The sequence below is a fragment of the Hyalella azteca genome, unplaced genomic scaffold (assembly GCF_000764305.2).
Source record: "Hyalella azteca isolate HAZT.00-mixed unplaced genomic scaffold, Hazt_2.0.2 contig15331, whole genome shotgun sequence".
Lineage (NCBI taxonomy): Eukaryota > Metazoa > Arthropoda > Malacostraca > Amphipoda > Hyalellidae > Hyalella > Hyalella azteca.
Genome location: NW_025945187.1, coordinates 36878 through 61183, shown reverse-complemented (window position 1 = coordinate 61183; position 24306 = coordinate 36878). Strand labels below are relative to the sequence as shown.

General features: G+C 37.2%; 1 protein-coding gene across 2 annotated transcripts; it reads right to left on the bottom strand.

Annotated features, from left to right (window-relative positions):
• Positions 1–8195: 8195 nt before the first annotated feature.
• On the bottom strand, positions 8196–12824 carry LOC125179137. Of its 2 annotated transcripts, XR_007157156.1 has the most exons (3): positions 12591–12824; positions 12235–12359; positions 8196–11329 (listed from the first exon to the last, which is right to left on the bottom strand). XR_007157156.1 is itself a non-coding variant. In XM_047884371.1 (2 exons), the coding sequence occupies exons 1-2, from the start codon at positions 12322–12324 to the stop codon at positions 10874–10876; spliced, it is 546 nt and encodes a 181-aa protein (XP_047740327.1). In that variant the 5' UTR covers positions 12325–12824; the 3' UTR covers positions 8196–10873. The 2 variants fall into 2 exon arrangements, 1 of the variants encoding a protein (XP_047740327.1); XM_047884371.1 differs by having other exon boundaries at positions 12235–12824.
• Between the last annotated feature and the right edge of the window lie 11482 nt (positions 12825–24306).

Here is a 24306-nt window from a genome sequence, read left to right as displayed (position 1 = left end):
AACCAAAGTTCTGGAGGTTCAACCTGCAGTTGCGGGTCGTCAGAGCTGGCAGTTCCTTGCACTCCTGCGACGGTACAAGTCAACTTATACTGAAGCATAGCGATGGTAAATCTCGCTGCGTGCAGTCTATTTACGTTCCATTTTATTTATAGACATCTGGCTTCTAAATTGTATTAAGTAAATTAAGTAATTTCTAAGATTTACACTGCAGAGATATTTATGAAGCCCATTTAATATATGATACGCAGAAAAAAATAAGAATTAAGGAAAAACGAACGTATTCCCATAGAATGGACCAGTAAAATATTAATTTTGTTCGAAAAATGCAAATAAATAATGATTATTGTTTAACATCATTATTGAACAAATACAAATTTTTTGAGTAAGAAAATTCATGTTGATCCATCTCGGAATTGACAGCTTGATGATTATGTCGGGCTTGATGATGCTGGGTCGCACGGTGGATGATGCCTTCAGTTGCTGCAGGAATTAGTCATTTTATCATCGCACTCTAGGAAGAAGATATCAGTCGACGCTCGTTCCTGCCACAAAGACAGTTTTGCCCACATCCTACAAGGCTTGTCTGTTAGAGGAATTGTTCACGTCAGAAACAGCTGAATTAACCGCTGCGATATCGCCTATTTTTTGCTGGGTCGCACGGTGGATGATGCCTTCAGTTGCTGCAGGAATTAGTCATTTTATCATCGCACTCTAGGAAGAAGATATCAGTCGACGCTCGTTCCTGCCACAAAGACAGTTTTGCCCACATCCTACAAGGCTTGTCTATTAGAGGAATTGTTCACGTCAGAAACAGCTGAATTAACCGCTGCGATATCGCCTATTTTGTATATAATACTTGCGAAGAATTGGAATTCTCCTGGCCTGTCCTTGGGTTTATGGCAACATGAACTGAAACTTACATTAACTACCAGCGACAACTTACAATGACGACTAATTTTGGCTTCATCTTACTCGTATCTCTAGTTTTTTTCCTGTATATAAAAACAATAATTTACATTCCTAGTAAACCTCATTCATAACTGAACCGGTTTCTTTTCTACAAGTCTTTGCAACGTTCTCATGAATAGGAGGACTGCATGTGATTTTGATGAGTTTACGGTGCAAACGTTTTTTCAGAGAGCTGTTCGTTGTAGAAAACTGTTCATATCACAAACTGTATACGGTTAAAAAACGACCGTAATTCAGTCATGCATTATTATTATGAACACACATAAGATGAGAAACTGCAGAGCATCTAAGAAATTGTTAAATTGTTTTTTTAAATCAAATTATGATTTCAAGATAATTAATAAATTAGAAATAATTTGATGCTACCCTAACATATACCGACGTCCGACATCGGAACGGCGGTGGTCAAGTAACTCACGTGAAGCCTCATGTCACGCATTTATTGTCCATTTAAATGAATGCTGAGTAAAATATATAAATTTTGTTCATCAGAACACTTGAGTGTCATGTTCATGAGGCCAAACTGAGTTTATTATGCAAGACTCCCGTTATGGACTAGATGGATAATGCTGTCAGTTTGATGAGATCAAATTATTTAGTTACTGAACAAACGTTTCTAAAATTATTAATGAGTGTGCAGCAAGAATCATCCTATTTCCGCAGAGAATCAGCAAATTTTCAGTGTAGTAAAAAATTTGGTGAGAAAAAAGTGTTAAATTTTTTATTTCTATGAGAGTAAATGTAATGTTTCGCTTTATGTGGAAAATATGCTGCAAAGAAGGCAGCTTTTTAGACCGTACACGGAATAAAACTTTATGTATATTGAGCAACTATTAGCGCTTGTTTAGAATATTTTGTGTGCCCCTGAGGCATAGTTATAATTAGTCTATAGATTTATCCTCTGTTTTGCAAACGTTATCGTCCAGACTAGAACGCTGTAACTGTGAACACACACGCGTAGAGAATAAGATACATATATGCACATCACTAATGTATATACTTTATTTCAATAACAAAATCTTCGTTTCTCCAATTCACACGACAGTGAATATTTGTTTCTTTGGTTTACGCTATAAGATTTTCGCTGTCAACGATTTTAAATCATTTTTTATAGCGTTCTGGTAAAATTACTATATTTGAGATTTCTGGCATGGTTATAAAAATTCATGGCAATAACACCAGCGTTTCTCATAGAGTATTAAAAAGTGCGTTCTTGTTTCCAATATCTCAACAATATTTAAACGCGAATGGTTGATTAACTCCTTATTCTGCTGAAATTTTCATCATGTCATACAGCATAAACATCGACCTGTTAATACTGATCATCAGATGCTACGGTTACTACAGCCGCAATGCTCTTTTTTGTCACACATGTCTTTTTGTATTGTTAACACAAAAAGAATTGGGTTGTTAGTGGTCATGCGTGAGGACTAGAATAGTTAGGGAAAGGAATGAATAGTTCCTTCTGATGACTGCTTGGGAATACCAGCATAATGCTAGTGTCTTTTACTTCCACGGTTCGCTTTAATTTCCTAAATCGAATGGTTTGGAAATATTTGAAGGATATCAACAATTTTATTGAGTCTCCATTGCGCGTATTTTTTCTAAAAAATTATAACTCTCTTAAAAAACGGGTCAGGAATAGACTAGGCGAGTTGATTTACTGTAAAGTGCAACATGTTATTCTAGAACATCGTCTGGAAATCCTTATAGTTGTTTGTATGATTAATCTTTGACTCGATGCGGAATTATTAAACTAGTCAATGCGTGGAAGAATTCATTCCAGTTGAGTGTTGACTTGTGAACTACATCGTCTATTACATACCGCAATGACGTAGTTATTGCAACGTTGGGCGTTTTCTACGAAGCGTTTGATAGAAAAAAAAATATTTGATGGCATACTGCTTCAAAAATTCAGGTTTTGCATGAATTTTCGACTCCGCTGATCAGAAATCTCAATTCAGTCAGACATGGTTGAAGAAACACGTGTAAGCATTGCAATGGGTGTATAGCGGTAATTTATTTAAATGTACATTGATGGAGGATACGAAGCATGATCCGAACACAGCACAAGTATTAAATTTACCATGAGGCACCCCGTATCAGACACACCATCTACCCCTGACCAATGTGACCATCTCCTACCCGGTCAACCACACCACCAACCCCCACCACATGCTCAAGGCAACCTCAACTCAAACTTACGCCGCACTTCAATAATAATGTAAATAATTCACGTATGGCTCTTACTTGCTAACTTGAGCTCAAGCTATAACTAATTGCGGAACTTGAGGTAATAAATAGGAATTCCTAATTTGAGAGGACACTTTGATTAAATTTTATACGGGCTTTCAAAACTCAAATGTTTTTGCCTTTTATGCACCCGCTTAAAGCGAGAACTTTATTTAACTTCAACGCAAGTAACTTTAGATAACTTGAGACGCGAGATCGAGTCATACAGTATGTCACACAAAAGACATTTCGCATTAAATCATCTATTGCATATTTAATAAATAAGCTGAATATAATACAAGAATATTTAAAATGGAACAATGGAGAAATGAAATGTTTTAATGAACACAAAATAGCGCTATTTACATTGTACAAATATCTTACACAACTAAATGACATAAACAATACTTACGTTAACTACTAATTAATTGAATGACTAATTAAACATTCGTTGAAATGACTTATAAAGCATGACATGCGTTTTTTTCTCATGACCTCGTTTGACTTTTCAAAAAAGGGCATTTGATTCATGCTCAATGGGTGGTCAATAAGTCACGTATAGCCCAGTAAGTTGATGCACAATACAATGTGATAATTTAGCGTCCCTGCGGTTCTCAGTCTTATATAGCACTCCCTACTCTTACGGGCTATTCGCCACTAAAATTTTATTTATTTAGACGACATTATAGTATTTTCGATACTCATCGGGTATTTTGCCGTGACCGGCATCAAATATGAACATTTGGCATGTAAAAATCATCAGATTGTTGCATGAGACGTGTGATCATATGAATGAGAAAATCAAAATGAATGTTATGATATGAATTCAAGTTTGCTGTCGATTGTATAGTAAACCGGGAATTTTGATCAACATCATATGCGGGAACTTAACTTTATACAGTTTTTTAGATTTTATTGGTAACTATCTTATTTTTTTGATCGGATTCGCATTTCGCATTCATCATCCGTTGGAATAACGAGCGGCAACTTGTGCGTTGTTCATGTAAAATATTCATATCAATACTCCGCAAATATGATGTTAACTCATAACAAAATATACGAGAGGCAATTTAGAACATATTAACAGAAAATGTTTCATTAACGGAGCTCGGAACCAAGATAAATCAGATTAAGTTAGTTCCCCATCACCAAAAGCTTATTTCGACATTGAATATAGTGTATGATGATAAATCACACAGTTTTTACACATTGGATAAATGAAATGTAAGATTTATAAATATGGAAATTCATTTAAATATTTGATTCCTGTATGCCGGCACAGGAAGTGTTTAGAAAAACGGAATTATTGTCTCTGGTTATTGCCAGAATTTGGGCACGAATTCCTCTGCAATTCGCAAAGTAAAAAATGTATTTAAAAGTTTTTAGTTAGACGAAAATGAAGGAGGAAATGTGGGAAGTCATGAAGCCCATTACCACGCATTGCGAATTATAAAGAAATCATAACCCTTGATTGTTCGTCTTGGAACGTTTACAGGTGCAGGATTTGTATTTTTTGTGCTCAGTCAGCATAGACTGCATTGAAATTTCCAGTGTTTCTGAAGTTTAATAGAACTCTGTTTCAGTAACTTGGGAAGTTGAAGTCCTTCAATTCGTCTAACGAGACCGTTAGACGTAGAACTAAAATGACCACACGATAAAGCTTTCTGACAGGACTATATAAATATATTAAGCTCATAACGAGCCCAGAAGACAATTGGGACCACCATTTCAAAAACGTTCAAACGACGTCCAGCTAGTTTCCAACAACTTCTATCTTCAAGCTCTGGAGAGCGACTGCGCGACGCGACTTGGCCTGGAGTAACAATGTTTAGCTGCACCTGTCACCCGCTGACGACGATTGGCATGATGTCAACATCAGAGTTGCCAGAGTTGGTACTTTATACCATTTAATTGCGACACAAATACACGAGAGCCTTAAAATCGTTTTAATTTTATAGTACTGAAATACCGGAAAATTAAATTGTTGCGTTGTAAATTACAATTTTATATATAAATTAGGGCCCTTCTTGGTATCGGCTGATTAGGCGGTTTTCTCTTGCCAATAATCACCTCCCGTGGCGGTTATAACTCAATTTATTTTGCCTCAACAACTAAAAAATTACACTAGAAGCGCTGCAGTCAACACTACCCAAGGTTCCGAGGGTGGACCTTGTTTGAGAATAGGTAAATGAATGTGAAGTAAAAATGTGTAAATTTCGTTCAAAATTTGAACTCATTTCATGAACATATACCACAATGCGACATAAATTGAAAAATTGAAATTGTAAAACTCACTCAAAACTTACATGTCCTGACAAAATACGCGGCGTGTCCGTAAAATAAGTTCCACGAATTATTTCACATAAAAAACTGGTTTAATTGCAAGGAAAAGTACATTTTTGGAAAGATCAAAAATTTTTTAATACTCTACATAATTGCCGTTGCGTTCCATGCACTCCGCATTCGAGGTATTCACTTTTTCAAACCTCAGTCATATTGAACTCTGCCGCCTTTTCGTGTAGAAAACTCATAGCCACATTGTGCACCTCTTCATCTGTCTGGAATTTGGTTGCCCCAAGGTTTTTCTTCAACTCGGGAAAAGATGGAAGTGACTTGGTGCTAAGTCTGGACTGTATAGGGCGGGTGGGAAGCCATTTTCCATCCAAATCCTTCGATGAGAGCTGTGGTTTGATTGGCGATGAGCGATCGGGCGTTGTCATGGTAAAAAAGTATACCTTTCGTCAGCGTTCCTCTTCTCTTGTTCTGAATTACACGTCTAAAAATTTTCAAAGTCACACAGTACCGGTCAGCATTGATTGTTGCCCGCGAGGAATTAACTCGCACAAAAATACGCCCTTTCGATCTCCAAAAACGCTCGCCATGATTTCTCCAGCAGACAGGATTTGTTAGAATTTCTTTGCTCTTGGCGAATGAGGATGCTTCAACTGCTTCAATTGCTTCTTTGTTGGTGTAACGTACCCAGGTCTCGTTACCAGTAACAACAGAGTCCAAGTCCAGATATTCATCTTCCGTTGTTCCATTAAAAGCGAAAAATTCTTGGGTTGCTTCAATCCGCTGCCGCTGGTGGTGTGCATTTTTGGTACCCATCTTGCGCAGACCTTGGAATAGCCTAAATTTTCAGTCAAAATCTAGTAAATTATGGTTTTGCTGACCACAGTTATTTTTTCACATAGCTCTCGAACTGTAATCCGTCGATCTTCAAGAATTACTGCTTCGACTTTGGCAATTGTTTGTCAGAAACCGATGGCCACCCTGCACGGGCGTCGTCGTGGACGTCAATTCGGCCATTTTTAAAGTTTCTGACCCATCTGCGCACCAACCCGGAGCTCATACACTCTTCTCCATACACTTGACAAAGTTCTTCGTGGATTTTCTTCGCCGATTTCTTCCTGGCGACCAGGAAACGAATAACAGACCGCAACTCGCAGCTGGCGGCAGACGCATGAGGAAGCTTCTTCGCTGACGCCTGCTGAGGCTATAGTTTATGTTATAAAAATTATCAAGGAGAAAACATTAAGTGTGAATCATTATTGCATCGAAGAAACGTTCAATTTGTGCAGGAATGAGCGACAGAATACGATTCAAATGCAAGGTGATCTATTTGGAACTATTCAATGTATTCTATTACCAGAAATTTTAATGAAAGCAACAACTACCATGTGTTAAAATTTTTTGATTCGAGTGAAATAAGACGTATAAAGGACAGTAAAAAATGCAAATTGACGTTTGATGGGAAGGATAAAAGAGGATGGAATAAGTGAACACACGTCCAGTCCTGACGCACAATGGCTTGAAGTTACATTGGGGCTTGAAAAAATTGCAAAAATCCAAAAGGAATCATCAGCATGAGACCATCCTCAGACTCAGCAAACATTACGGGAGGAAACATTGCATACTTGAAAGTCAACGTAATGATATGCCAATAACAAACAATGAGTAACTGGCCACATACACATTTGTATAGAGGCTGAAAGAAAATGTATCCATTATACCATGTATGGAAGTTGACTCTTAATGCTCCATGGGAGGCTCCAGACAAACAATCTTTGAAGAATTCAGGCATATGCTCTGTTTTCCAGTGATAAAGATTTACAAGACATTTAATGCTGTTTTATATATAAATGATCTAACTTCAAGATAGTACTTCACTCCTTATGAAACCTGAAATACCGCGCAGATACGTGACTTATAATAGATAGGTAAAAATCAATGCATTTATCCTTTGAAATAAAATTTTCATGCAATTCCCACGAGAGCTTCACTGGTCACTTGATTCTGCTTGAGCTCACGATTTCCTGCGCATTATTAGAGTATTGAGTAAAGGCAAGTATATATTTTATTACCTCACAAGAGCACTATAACAGAGGTCAAATGTCATGAGCTGATAATCATTAGGCCATGTTTAGCAATCATATCATCATACAATACGTTGCTCAGACTCAGTGCATGGAATGCCACAACACCAACAATCAACTTCCTCATCTACTGCAATAAATAATGAGCTGGTGTCTTACTTGACGCTGACACACGAGAGGCAAACCCGTGACTTAGGCGACTAACAAATGAATCTAAACTGCCCAACTAAAGGCAGTCGAAAGCAAGACGCTGCCCTTGCCTCCTTCACCAGTCAAGACTGACAGGATGCTCAGTATTAGAAATGTTTATGTAAATGTACTCAGTGTGTGAGGAAAGAAATGTTGTAAAATATTTAGAGAACAACATATTTTGCTAACCACCATTCATCTGCTCATCCTGCCATACATAGCAGATCCTCTATTGCAGTGAAAGGCTGAAATATGAATTAAAATATGTTTAGCCAAAATCTTAGTTGTTTCAGCGCTTGTAAAGAATGCAAAAGAAATAATACCTATATCTTCAATTAATATCAGTAACCTTATCACATGGGTTTTTAATGAAGCTTAATATGTTATCTTTAAAATTAATTAGAAAATTTTACGCAATTATAAATATTATTGGGTGTCATGACTGTATTATATAGATTCCTCATCTGCTATTTGGTCCTTCAAAATTCAAATTTGAAAAAAAAACTACAAAATTAGTGAATCTCAAAATTTGGCACATTTGTGCATACTAGCCTTAAAAAGCAAAAAATTTATAAACTTATATTACATTGAACTAAGAAATATGATACATAAAAAATTCCCTAAACCATCTTAACATACAATCAGATCAGATGAAAACTTAATTACCAGTCAGTTGTTAATTTTCAACTTAAGTTAATCTCATCACAAGTTCATACTTTGGGACCACAATTGGACTAGACATGAATGAGCTACACACAGCAAACAACTCCATGGCATTCATGAGAACCCATATACCAAGCAATGCTTGGCATGTGTATATCAGGACTAAGGCCCCTTTCACACAGAGCGGCAACTGCTGCATACATCAAATTCTACGCTGCATTAAAATCTGTCGTGTGTGAATAGCAGTGTATATTTTGTATGTCCACTGAGGTTTGCTGGTAAATACAGTTGCATTTTTTGAAGCATGCGATATTTGCCGCCCCATGTGAAAGGGCCTAACTTCACTAGCTGGCACAGAACTCATATTGCAATGAACTGCTGATCATCAAATAATAAATAGCTTTTTTATGACAAGATTCTTACTCGTTCGCTGGCAAACATAATTAGTAATGAACAAAATTACTGTTGACTAGTTTAAAACAATATACAATTAAGAATTAGGAAAGCAAAATAAAACTGTTGCACTAATAATGCAAAGCATTAATTCATTGAGCAATATGAACATTTTATATAATCATATTTAAGTGAATGTACCAATGCCAGACACAAATTACCTCTTCAAACTTTATTTGCAGGATAATCTCACACAAATTTGAGGAATAAATCCCTCAAGCTTTAGGAGCTAATTTGCCCAAGCTGAGAACCAATTCCTAAGATCCATGTGAATTTCATGCTTGACATTTTATTAAAATCACTAACTGCTATGTCTATTACAACTTTTTAATTGAATTTTTTTTTAACAGAATCACGGTAAATTTGGACTGACAATTTTTGCCACATTTTTCAACATTTTTTACTGCAATTTTTTCCACATTTCTGAAAAAATTAAATATATAATAATGTTAAAAATTCCATAAGCGAGACCACAGATTCTCGGTAGTAAATGGTTGAAACTGAAGTAACAGATTTATCTACAATAATTAATAATTAATTGATTTTGCAGCAGCGCTGCTGTAGCTGCAATTCTGTTGCTGTTATTTGTTGAAATGCATCTTTTACATTAAATGCAGGCAAATTTAGAGTTAGGGATCATGAAATGCAACATTATCACCAATACTGTATATTAATTGTGAAAAGTGCTAACTTTGTGAGAGAAAAAAAAATATTAAGATGATATCACAAAGTTCCTTTGGCAAAAGTGTGCACTAGCTTATAATGAACTATCGCAATTAACAGATAAAAATACTTAACCTATCACAATAATCAGGTAAAAATATATTCCTTTGGAGTTAACAAAAGTTACAGAAGTAGCAATTTATTTACTATAATTTATGTTCTTTTATTGATGTACTACAAGCAAATAAAATGCAATCAGTTACATATTATTATCAATGCAGAAAGTCTATCACTGATGAAACTCTTCGAAGCAGTTTTTTGCAGAGTTACAGCATAGATGCACTTTGCAGTGTTCACATTCTACGGCAGGTCTTGCTTCTTCTCCCTTCTTCGAGCACACTTGGCACCTGCCCCTGGACACATAGAACTGAGGCCAATGTACTCCTACATTGGACAATCTCACTGAAGCTGGAGTCGAGAAGTCACTCTTTCTACGTCTCTTGCAGCTTGCTGTTGGCTTTGTTGAAAATGTCAGGAGTCCAGTGCCAAGTTCTCTTTGGTAATCAAGGAGAGCAATCGTTGGGTGTCCAGCATCTCTATACAGTATGAATGAGTTGACTATAGCCACCATGTCAAGCAATCCAAGAAGATGCGATGCCACCATTTGATGTTTTTCCTCTTGATGCCATACAGTTGACGTAGTTGGTTATGCCTTTCAACCCCTCCAATGTGTTCATTGTAGTCTTTGATGGCGAGGTGAGATTTTGCAATTATTTTTGACCATTTTTTAGCTTATGGGAAACAGTCGATTTTTCAGTTCCATGAAAGTTTTAAATCAGATGAACTGCTTTTGAGTCCATCCACATCAGCTCCAAATCCAAGTGAAGCTTCTCTGCAGGGAATTTTTGAAGTACTTTTCCCAGTGTAAATATCAAAGTCATACACTTAGCCTTCATCGTCAGATAAACAACAGACTTTGTAGCCTCTTCTGATCGGCTTTAGCAGATTGTACTGTTTCAGGCTGCTTCTTCCCTTGAACTTTATAATCAATTCGCCAACCAATAGATGTTCTTGTGGGTCTCTCATGACATCAAAATTTTGCTTCAAGATGTTCAATAATGGCCTTACTTTGTAAAGTTCGCCTTGTTTCTGTCCATCTTGCTGTTGTCATTGAGATGAAGGTGGTGCAGTATTTTGTAGAACCTGTCTCTTGACATGGCTTCTTTTAAGCACTGTACTCCAATGTCATCTCCAGTCATCCAGTATGAATTAATTGTTGGACATCTGTTGTATCCCATTACTATATTGATGCCAAGGAATGTTTTTATTTAATCAACAGATATATCTGCAGCCATGCCTGCCTGAGTGCATTTGAGATTGGCATCATAATGAATTTTATTGAGCAAATCATTATCAAAAAACAAACAAAAAAAAGAATCAAGAGGTGATGAAATGTCCATGTAACTTTCCTTGTAGTCAAAGAACTCAATGTTGCTAGCTTTCTCATCTTTTTTCCTCCACTTTCTTTTGACATTTCTGCTCAGATTAGGTTGATCTTGCATTGTTGAGATGCAGCTATCAGTGGCATTTTCTTCAGAAGTGATCTGTATCACAAATCGTTCATCGTCAGATGAGGCTGCTAGATCGTGAGAAAACATTGTAATGTTTTTCTTTGCAGGCTCATGGTCACTCTCAATATCAGCACTAGAGCTGAAATCACTTTCAATTTCCTCCAAGAGTGACGCAATTTCCTTGTTTGTTAGGTACCTCCTCGTCATAATTACCTGAAAAGAAAACACTCTGTTACAATCACTGTTATCATAAGATATAATTCAAGAAAATTAGATTTTTCTGAACAAGTTTGTCACTGAAATACATAATCTGACATATCTTATCTAGGTCAATATATATAATAAAATGCAACTAAGTGAAAAAATTTGGGATATAAGTCACTAAATCACATACGGTATACTGAGTTTTCTGCGGCATCTGATTGCTGCTAACCACATCAGGTGCCAGATGTAGCTTTGTTTGCATTGGAGCTAACCACGTCAGATGCCAGATGTTGCTATGTTTGCTGTGGTGCTAACCACGTCAGATGCCAGATGTTGCTATGTTTACTGTGGTGCTAACCATGTCAGATGTTGTTATGTTTGCTGTGGTGCTAACCACGTCAGATGCCAGATACCGCTGTTTGCTGTGGTGCTAACCATGTCAGATGCCAGATGTTGCTATGTTTACTGTGGTGCTAACCATGTCTAATACCAGATGTTGCTATGTTTACTGTGGTGCTAAGTGCTAACCATGTCAAATACCAGATGTTGATATGTTTGCTGTGGTGCTAACCAGGTCAGCTGCCAGATGTTGCTATGTTTGCTGTGGTGCTAACCAGGTCAGCTGCCAAATGTCACTATGGTTGCTGCGATGCTAACCGCATCAGATGCCAGATGTTGTTATGTTTGCTGTGGTGCTAACCATGTCAGATGCCAGATGTTGCTATGTTTGCTGTGGTGCTAACCACGTCAGATGCTAGATGTTGCTATATTTCGGTGAATGAGTTTTTCTCATATGTCCCTGTAGTTAGTTGTGCCTCGAATGTTGTGCTGTATACGAGTTATATGCTAAACCAGTAAGCATGTCATGTCAGTCCCGTCAGTCACAAAGGGGTTAATGCAAATGATAAATTTACCTCTTTTTTATAGTTATCAATTGGTTCCTCCTTCACAGCTATGTCCTCTTCTCCATCTCCAGGCTCCTCTTTGATGTAAACTGCCACCATTTATAGGGGAGGCAATGACCCACTGGCCTCTGTAGCTGAATAAATTTACATAGATCAACATCATGAATAAACTTGAACATGAGACAGCAAGACAGTTACAGATGACAAACAATGTGTCACAGCTCCCACAAAATTTGGGGCAGTATCTTCAAGTTAGTAAATTAAATAACTTTTATTTAATCATAACAAGAATACTATTTTCAATTATACATGATTGTGAGCAATATATGAATCCCCTAAGTCAGCAGCTCAACACCAGACTCAACTTTGCAAGATTCAGAAGACATTTGGGTGCTCAGCTCAGCATGCCAGCAGCTGTTGACTGCATCATCAGAGACATTGTGCATCACAACACTGCTCGCCTTCATTTTATTCATTATGATACTCATTGAATTTTGGAGGTTTCAAGTTAAACTAAAGCTTATTTGTGATACAAAATAGTTCAATAGGAACAAAGTTTAAGTTATAATTGAAAGCAACTCAAGTGTTGGCAATCATTCTGTGAAGACATTTTTTGATGTTAGAAAAAAAACAAGTTTGTATGCAGTACACTGGCATTATTTAGAGTTAAAGAGTCAGTGTAGCAAACTTTAAGTGGAGCATTGAGTAATGGCGACAGCATATACCTCTCTAGATTATTTAGGTGTTTAATAGATTGGGATTATTCTAGGTTATACTCTAGATCACCACTCTTAGATTATTTAGGCATTTGTGTTATTTAGGTGTTTGTATGGTCTAGTTAGTGCGACCCTTGATACAGACTATAACATCCCTTTTGGGCTGAATCAACTTCTGTTGAATTTTAGTTCATTAGTCTTGCTCCCTAATATTCATTAATAGTGCATTTAAGACATTAGTACCATAACTAGCATTTAATCTATAATGAAATTAAAGAGTGTGTGAGCTTCAGATGTTTCATCTTGATGATAGACCTAATTTCAGCAGTGACCTAAGAAGCCACTTGTTTTCTTACTTTAGCAAACTATAGGAAAAAAAGTGTAGTTAATTTTGGATAATTGGGATAAGCAATACTGCAATGTTAGTATAGTATAGTATCTTCGGCATTGAAGAATAGGCATAGATAGGTTAATGTAATGTTAATGTAATGCATAAATATATATAATGGAAATGCTAAAATAAGAAGTCAAATTTTCTCACTAAACTTTTGAATATTCCTATCATTGATGAAGCAATAGGGATTTTTTCCAGAGTTAGAGTAGAAGCAAACCCCATTTCAAAATAAAATGTCATCAAGTAATTTGCCAAGTCATTCAATAATTGCTGCTTCAGCATCAATTATACACGACAGATATGATTATACACAGATATGATTGATAGGTGTACTGGGCTTCTGGGTTGAGATTTTTGTGGGTAAACTAATGACTGAGTGAGAATTGCCAATGAATGCAATGAATATGACTGCTGGCTGCGGGTTATGAAATTTTTTAATTAAATCCCCACAAATGAATTTTTTATAATTTTCTCAATATTTCAAAGAACTTTGAGTGGGATAGATTGAAATTCACCAGCTACCTCAGATCAGCAAATCACAAGTACAAGAATTGGTGACAGGGCCTATCCAGACCTACCATCAAACGGGGTAATAAGGAATGGGCGGGGTAAATGGGGACGGTCATCCCACATTTCAAAGAAATGTTGTAGCAGCTAAACTAATAAAAAAATTGCAGAACTAAAATCAGTCTAAAGTTCAACATTTTTACTATCTATGTTGCATAAAGTAAGTTAAGAAATCATACATTTACTAACTCCAAAAAATCCCTGAATATTTTTTGGACAAAAAAGTGAGATTTTAGAAAAGTACCTCTGCTAAAGGTCTGTAGCAAAGAAAAAATATTTGCCATTTTGAAAAATTTTACTTTCATAAAAGTGTTGGTTTTAAAATGTGATGGACGAAATTTGCATATCTCATTCTAAAAAATGGCGGCCTTTTCCACAAGATGGGGTAATAAGGGACACCCCCGCGGTAATTAGTGACACTCCTAAAAATGCATTTACAGTAGAACCTCAATCAGTACAGGCTCTAGTTAAAAAAAATCAATTAATAACAAAAAATTTGAATGCAATTGCAATGCTAAACGAAAAATTAATGCATAATTGATTATCACAAAATTGCACATAGAATGTCAGAGATAGAATTATGCACTGGGCAACATAGAATGAAAAATAATTAACCTAAACTTTGATTTATTTCTCCAAAAAATATGATGGTTGTCACTAAAATATTCCTTTTGGTTTCAGGTATGTTTTTTTACAATCTTTTTTTGTTTTAGCGAATTCACTTGACCCAATTAAAATGGTGCAAAATTACAAGCCATTCTGTAAGCTCAAAGATACAGAAGAAATGTTACTGGCTGCTGATATGAAGCTTGCAGTGAACAAGGTCATTGACAATGCTCAGTGGCATGTCCATGGATACAGTAATATAACACCATAATGCAGTAATGTATGGATAATGTAATATCATATCTATAAAGGGAAAACAAGTACTACCTAAATATCACAGAAACTGTCATTTATTCAAATCACAGAATATGTCATTTATTCTACAGCTACATCATCTACAAAGGATGCAGAGGACTTAAGAGTACTGTCAACCGGGGCTACTCGGGACGATTTCGAACGTTTTTCATTCATAACTTCTTACCATGAAACATTTCATAAACAAGTTTAGGCTCATTTCAAAGCTCTTTGAAAGAGCTACCGCATGGCTTCTCCAAAAAAATTCCATATGCTATATGTAAGATGCCATAAGCAAAAAGAGAGTGTCCTGTGTAGCACCGTCAAATGGGGCTACTTGGGACACTTGGAATAAAACTTAATTTTAAAACATTTGAAGCGTGCAGAGTGTACTCATCCATTACTAACAGTAATCTGAAATCCTCCTCTTTCATTGTATATGATGTAGAGGTAGAATAAATGAGATTTTCTGTGATTTTTACTTGTTTTTCCTTTATTGATATGATATTACTATATACATTAATTACCGTATTATTGATGCAATATTACCATATCCATGAACAGGCCATTGAGCATTTCAACTACCTTGTCCACTGCAAGCTTCATATCAGAAGCCTTATAGAATTTTTTCTGTATCTGTAAGCTTACAGGACGGCTTGTAATTTCACACCATTTTAATAGGGTTAAGTGAATTTACTATAAAAAAATCATGAAAAACATACCTGAAACAGAAAGGAATGTTTTAGTGAGAACCATCATATGTTTTGGCGAAATAAATCATAGTTTAGGTCAATTATATTACATTCTATGATGCCTGGTGCACAATTCTATATATGACATTCTATGCACAATTTTGTGATGACTGATGATGCACTAATTTTTTGATAAGTGAATTTTTTTTTGCTGAGCAAGGTAAATGTAATCAATATTCTTTGTTTTTAATCAATTTTTTTCTTAACTGGAGCCTTTGCTAAATGAGGTTCTATTGTAAATGTGTTTTTTGGGGTGTCCCAAATATCCCCGAGGGAGTGTCCCGAGTAGCCCCGCCATGCAGAAATGGCCGCCATTTTTTTAATTAAGGTATGTAAATTCTGCAAATAAAGTTTTCATGCTTACACTTGTCTGCCACTTTTTTCTCAGCGAAATTTTTTAATTCGGCAAATCTTTTTTTTACTACAGACCTTAGCAGAAGTAACTTTTCAAAATATCATTTTTCAACATTTTTTCAGGAATTTTTCAAAGCTAGTAAATGTAGTATTTTTTAACTTCCTTTATACTACATACCGTAAAATGGGGTAACTTTGACCACTTTTTTTCAAAATGATGCCATTTTTTACTAGATAAGTTAAACTTAAATTGAAACATGTAAAATACAGGTCTATATTCTAGCTTTACTCACCATAAATTGGCAGCTCCTTCCTCTCATAGTTTTGATGTAATTTAAAAAAAAAGTGATGGTCTTTGTTACCCCAGCTCTTGGGGTTTCTTTGACTGGGTGGTATAATCAATTTTATTTTTTGGTAAAATAACTCCAAATAACTCCAGGTTGTGGTGCATTGAAGTAGAACTCTTCTAGTTACATATGCAAAAGACAAATTTTAGGAAAGTGTCATAGTTTGCAAATGGGGGGAGCCACCCCCCAATGGGCGAAATGTGACCACCTAATGGCAGCCGTGACGGGTAACATTGACCGGTTTGGAAAGTAAGTTAAAATTACCATATATAAAACTCTGTAGAGTCTGAAACATGAAGAAAATAACATTGGTTGGTGTATCAAGCATAAAATATAATATGTAGGTACCTATGGTAATTTTAACTTAATTTTCAGGCCGGTCAATGTTACCCCGTCACGGCTGCCATTAGGTGGTCAAAGTTCCCCCATTGGGGGGCAGCGCCCCCATTTGCAAACTATGACACTTTCCAAAAATTTGGCTTTTGCATAGGTAACCAGAAGAGTTCTACTACAATGAATCAAAACCTGGAGATATTTTACAAAAAAAATAAAAAAATTGCAGGGGGTACACCGACAGGCTTTAAATAATAGCTCTTTTTTGTGGGTCACATTATTAATTTTTTAACCTATTAGATATGCAAACTTTTTAAATCTTTTGATTGTGTTACATAGCCTCAGTATTAGGCCTTTAATGGCCATGGACAAAATTTTTCTATGACAAATCGTTTTTGAGTTTTGGGGGTTTTTGTTAAAATAATGAAAAGTGGTCAAAGTTAGCCCGCCGGTCAAAGTAACCCCATTTTACGGTAGATAGGAAAAATGTTGTCGTTTACGCCACTATATTTCCAATTAGTTTCAAAATTCCAATTAGTTTTGTTACTAAAACAGTTTTACGCCATGTTGGAGGACTGTCCCGAGTTACCCCGCCCATCCCGAGTAGCCCCGGTTGACGGTACTGCTATTACAGTAATAGATGAGTCATGAGTACACTCTGCATGCCTCAAACATTTTTAAATTGTTTCATTTCAAGTGTCCCGGATTACCCTGTTCCCAAGGGTAATGAGGGACGCTTTTATTTTGTGTCTGGCACCTTACAAAATATGGAATTTTTTTGGAGATGCTATATGATATGCTATTGGATTGCAGATATTGGAAATGCCATTTTTGGCGCATTTTCTCATTCATGAAAAAATGCACTATTGTGCTTGCCATGTCCGTCTGTCCATCCATGACTTGACGTTTTTGTCAACAAGAAAATGAGCTCTCTGTCACTCACTGCAGTGAGTACTGAGTTATATATTTTTTGGAGATGCCCTTGCAAAGGCCATTAAAATGAACCCAAACTTGTTCATGAAATGTTTCTTGGTAGGAAGTTATTAATGAATAACGCTCAAAATCGTCCCTTATTACCCCATTTGATGGTATTTTTCAATGCCAAAGATACCATACTATACTATCTGTCACAGTTTATTTTACATAAACATATTCTACAGAAATTAACATTATTTTACTCAGTTTCAAACAATTATTGTCTCCTTCATTAAACTTGAGGAAAGTGTCATAGTTTGCAAATGGGGGGTCCTGCTTCCCAGGTGGTCTAAGTTCCCCCAAACGGGAGAACTCTGACCACCTAATGGCAGCCTTGACAGGGTTAACATAGACCGGCCTGGAAATTAAGTTAAATTACCATATATAAGACCATATAAAACTGGAGTTATTTAACCAAAAAATAAACAAATTGGAGGGGGTACTCTGACAGGCTTTAAATAATAGCTTTTTTTTTCATGGGTCACATTTTTAATTTTTTAACCTATTAGATATGCAAACTTTTCAAATCTTTCTATTGTGTTATGTGGCCTCAGTATTAGGCCTTTAATGCCCATTGACGAAATTTTTCTATGTCAAATAGTTTTTGAGTTGTGAGGGTTTTTGTTAAAAAAACGAAAAGTGGTCTAAGTTACCCCGCCAGTCTAAGTTACCCCATTTTACGGTATGGTAGTTATCATATGCTATCAAACATTAATATTCAATTATGGTTTTGAAATTCCTCAATGTTAAGCAGTAAAAATTGGTACTCAAAATAAATATTGTTTTCTACAAATTGTCAATTTTCCCCTCACAGAAAATGTGTCCAGGGTGCACTTACCACCTTTCACACTTGCAACCACCAAGATAAGTTCAACTGAAAATATCTTCAGAAAGACAAGAAATTTATACATAACCAGCAAGGTATGGATGAACTGTATATGGCTTTTGCAAAGTTAGCGGAAAATGGAAATGGTAATAAGGTCAACAAAAGTTCTCCAGTGCAACTCTGGCCCACGACTCAGCACTCAGCAGCACTGATAGAATTCCACCCTGCAAGATCAGCCTTCAGTTAATGCATTTGAATTGTAAAAATTGCCTATGTTGACCATGCCAAAGTATGGACCCACCACCAGCACAACCTGAAATTTATGACATCCTGCATGGAAGGGACAAAGGCACAGGACATAAAATTATATCACTGCATACCAGAATAGCCACAATACCTCATGCAGCTACCATTCTGTGTTTCCAGGAACAGTAAGAGCCAACAAATTATGCCATATGTATATTATGGTTTTCTAGTTTTGAGCATTGTTACACATGAACAGACATCAGGTTTCTGGCAGTAAATAAAAAGCTTAAATTCTATCAGATTGCTTTGAAGTCCACAACAATTAAATGGAATAATCACAATACACGGCTCTAGTGGTGATGTACATTTACCTGTTAATGAAGTCACTTAAAAATTTCTCACCCCCAATCCATCCAGATGTCTTATTGCCCAAACTAGCTGTAATGAGTAATCTTATGTTTTTATTACCATTAGGACAACCTGACTGTTTTTATTGATGGAGAGACTATCTTTTGCTTCACTTGTGAATGGAGCAATATCAATTATGGGGTCAGGGGAAGCAGGCAGCAAGCAAGGCTCAAATGGAACTCACTGAGCCTGCTGGAAACCATTCATTTAGCAAATAATCTCCAACAGATTGATCTAAGGAGACTCACTTAATAAAAGAGGTCTTTCCTTTACTTTTCTCTTGCCAGTTTCAAGTAAAATGCAAGATTCTTCCCACTTACAAAAAAACTCACGGAGAGCTGCTGCAATAAGACTCTCCATACAACACTTGCTCTTCATCAGGTCCTCTTGCAGAATGGCCTTAAAATCCAGCCACTTTCTTACTTAAGTTAAAGGTTAGTGAAGGAGGGCACAAGCAGCTGATAGAAGCTCCCTCTGCCAACTGACAGCACCCTACCAAAAGTGGGCTGAGAACTGCTAGTGAGAGAATCTTGGTGTATGGCAAGAGGGCCGAGGGCTGATACATGAACAAGTGCACATATATTGGATCTGAAAATCTGAACAATAGGCTTTCCTTTTACATTTAGCTGAAATTTTGAAACTGATTGAGTTACCAGACTGGATTGTTCTATATAAAATATGAACCATCATTCCTAACATTTCACCCAGTTACCCAGAGCGTTGTGGTAGCACAGGTGGTGTGTGGCCAATAATAGCAAGTTAATAATAAGAATATGGAGGGCAGAGGATCTTAGCATCAACATCTGACATTTTAATTAGCAAATTCCAGCCTGTTAGGCAGCAAATAGTTTGAGGAGACCTGCTGCACTGCAGGAAATTTTTGGCTATTTCAGACTCATTGTGAACAGCGACAAGTCTGAAAGATTAGCCGCTGGCTGAGGATTGTTCAGTCAACTTTGTAGCTGCAAGCGGTTTTTCCACAGCTCCAGCCCTGACTGTGACAATAGGGGCTAGGACACATGCTGAATGGAATCCACCACAATATGCACTGGGCCAAGCAAAGCAGTGGCTGTACAGTGCCTTGGCAAGTTGGCAGTGAAGTTTGTGCATTCAGTCTTGCTGCAGAGTCCAGCACAAATACTGAAATCGACATCTCTTCATTCTCTTGTCTGCAGTTCTCTGGAAATTGGAAATATTTCCATTGGGCCAGCATTGATAATTAATCTGGAATATCAGGCAAGATTCTTTAAAAATCACAATGGGCGATATTAAAAAAATTACAGGCAAATCTGTTTTGTTTTCTATTTATTAATGGATACTAATGTAAATTGTAAAATAGGGTATGGAAACAGCAAACAGGTAACATTTTCCATTACCACAGAGGTTTCTATCTCATCCACAGGTGGCTTCTGCCAATTTCCCAGTTTGGATTAGAAACATCTCATAGGAGAGTGCACAAAGGGTCTCGCTAGAAAATGCAAAAAAAATCAACATAAACTGCTTCTGGAAAAAGACTGGAATCTTCTAGCTTCTATCCACAGTGCCCAGCAAAAACCACCATGACACCATGAGTCTTTAATTACGGTTTGAAAATTTATCATAGCAAGAATCTATGATGACTTGAGCAAGATTTACAGGCAATGCTGCCCCAGGATGAGGATTCTGAAGAAAAGATGCTGAGTTAAAGCCAATTGACTTAATTAGAATAGTAAAGCCTTTACCCAGGCACTCCCAGCACATGAGCCTGAGCATTGCTCATGTGCGCTTATGGCTATAGAAACATAGACTCATTTTTGGTGCCTTGGGCTGACAAATCCTACATCCAATAATGATATAATCCATATGAGGAATGATGATTTAATCATTCACAGGCTTATCATGAGATTGCTTTCCCCCAGCCACTTCCTTGAGTTAAAGTGTGTTGTCACAAACTCACTCTGTCACTTGTCAAGATCATGACTAATTCTTAGGTTCACTTCAACCAAGCCTCCAAGCCCAGAGTGATCTTTGGCAGGTTGAATGTTTTATCATACCCAGTCATAGTGGCACACCAGAGGTTTTTAGAATCAGTTAATTTTTCATTTCCTCATTTACTGACAATTTGAACCAATATCTTTATGTATGGTAATGCTGGTATCCATGATACTTTACTGGTCTACTACTTATAGGACTCAAAACTGAAATTGAGGAAGAGTCTTAAAAAACTCCCTGCTTTGCTAACATGTCCCCAGTTCCACTCCTGATTCTATCAACTGAGGCATCAAGGTCATGAGCATGCTTTTTGTTGCCTGCATCTGCGATATCATCAATGCTGACAGGATTAGCATCTGCCATCTGCAATACTGCAACTGCAGGGGCATATTTGGGGAAGATTCTTGTGATCTGAAGAATGCTGAGAATGGCCTCCAGCTGCTGCTGTGCTGCAGACTGGTTTTCAGCTACAGACTGATCTCTATATGCAGACTGGCCTCCCATATGCATTCTGCAGACAGGTCTCCACTCTCCATCTCCAGACTAGCCTCCACCGTCCAGCTGCAGACTGGCCTCCCATATACATTCTGAGGACTGGTCTCCATCTCCAGACTAGCCTCCAGATGCAGTCACTCCATCTGCAGACTAGCCTCCCGGCTCCCGTTCCTGGGTTCCAGACTGGCCTCCATCTGCAGACTGGCCTCCAGATGCCGGTTGGGTGCACTCAGAGAAGATTCTCGTGATCTGCAGACTAGCCTCCAGTTGCAGACTGGCCTCCATCTGCAGACTGGCCTCCCATATGCATTCTGCAGACTGGTCTCCATCTCCAGACTAGCCTCCAGCTGCAGACTGGCCTCCCATATGCATTCTGCAGACTGGCCTCCATCTGTAGACTAGCCTCCAGCTGCAGACTGGCCTCCATCTGCAGACTGGCCTCCCATATGCATTCTGCGGACTGGCCTCCATCTGCAGACTAGCCTCCAGCTGCAGACTGGCCTCCAGATGCCAGTTGGGTGGACTCAGAGAAGATTCTCGTAATCTGCAGACTAGCCTCCAGTTGCAGACTGGACTCCATCTGCAGACTGGACTCACATATGCATTCTGCGGACTGGTCTCCATCTCCAGACTAGTCTCCAGGCTAAGACTCCAGCTGCAGACTGGCATTCCATATACATTCTGAGGACTGGTCTCTATCTCCAGACTAGCCTCCAGCTGCAGTCGCTTCATCTGCAGACTAGCCTCCAGTTCCTGGGTTCCAGACTGGCCTCCATCTGCAGACTAGCCTCCACCTCCTGCGCCATCATCGCCGCCATGTGAAGCATAAGCAAATGCCACTATAATTAATAGAGAGTGAGGCGGTGGCCAGCGGCCCTGCCTTGACGCACAAATACACACTAAATTGACATCAAACATAAGCAAAAAAACTAAATTAAAACCCACAAATTATTATATTATTTCTACAAAACGTGCCACAATAAAACAATTCTGTAATATAAAATTATGGTATCCTTTTCATTGTCAGAATAAGCATACAAACGACGAATGAATATGTAATCTGAGGAACAGAATTGACAAACATTCGCCCGCCCAACCTCAGAGCATTCTATTACTCATTTACCTGAACGTTTTATCTTAGTTCATTTGGATCTTAGCTCATTTGGCTACAAAATTAAGAGTGATTCAGATCAGTGAATACAACGTCCGTAGCAATTTCGGCAGCACGATCAGAAATTCTTACTGGACTGCTGGAAAATAAATGTTAAATTGAAAAAAGTTTCATCTGGTTTGAACAAATACTCTTCAACAGAGATATTTTCATATTGCTTATATTTTTTGTCGCGAAAATTTATGGAAAATAGAGATTTCTAGAATTTCTCCTGAATTTAAAAACTTTAATATTTATAAAAATTTGAAGGGTAAATAAATTATTTGGCTTCGAGAAGTTGCTTGGATCTTAAATAAAGTTGCTTGGATCCAAATAATAACCTAGTATCGTACATTAGTGATATGTGCTGACATAGTCGAAACCTTATTGCCTTTTTTAATGTTACAATTACGAATTAGTTACTATTTTATAGTTCTGTCTCATAGGGGCAGTTGATAAATATTAGGCTGACGTACTGTGGGTTTCCCGTTGTTATGAGGCACTGTTACTGTTCTTTGGGTACTTCACAAATGTTTGAATGGTCCAAAATATATTGACGCCTAATATAATATACAAAAAAGACGATCCGACGTGGAGAAGAAAAGAAAATCTATAATCCCGTTTTCAATTCGTCATTCCAGTTATCTCGAGATTTCAAACAAAAATCCAAAATAAAAAGTTTCATATTCAAACCTTCAAGGGACGTATGTTTTGAAATTACATGAGACAAATTATTACAAACCCTTCTGATACAAAGACCTCGATTTGGAAACCGCTATTATAGAAATAGGAAGAAAGTGTATTTATAATCAATTTCAACTTATACAGGTTGGAATATAATACTAATTCGATCCCCTCCTGTTCATGGAAGCTTCATAATTTTTTATTTATGGACACGATATATATTGCGAGGTAAGCGCTCGAATAATCCATATATACACATAAAGTAATACATTGAATGATATGTTTCAAGTGTCCATACATAATGCATAGTAATAAAACTTATTCACAGCTGATCCTGTTTACCTTACCACAAGTTGGTGGTACGTTCTCATCAATAAGAAGACTGCATGCGATGTGAAGAGAATAAATGGAAGCAAATCTTGAATGTTTAAAAAAATACGAAGCTATGAAAAATATGAAATAACAGGCCGTTCACACGTCGCAACTCGGTGGCCAAAGAGATAATCTAAAACTTTTAATATGGGACTTGGATTGACTGTGGGTACATTTTGTTGAGTTTACGGTGCAAACATTTTTTTGGAGAGTTGTTATTCGTTGTAGAAAACTGTTCACAGCACAAACTGCATACGGTTGAAAGCAACGGCCGAAATTCAACCATGCCTTATTACTATGAACACACATAAGATGAGAAACCACAGCGCATCTAAGTAATTGTGAAATTGGTTTTATGGAAATCAAATGACGATCTCATGATAATTTATCAGTTAGAATTATTGTGATAGTGATGCTAACCTAAAATATACCGACGCTCGAGTTTCGACATTGGAACGGCGGCGTCAAGTAACTCACGTGAAGCCTCATGTCACGCATTCATTGTCCATTTGTGTAAATGATGAGTAAAACATTTGAATTTTGTTTATCAGAACACTTGAATGTCATGTTCATGAGACCAAACTGAGTACA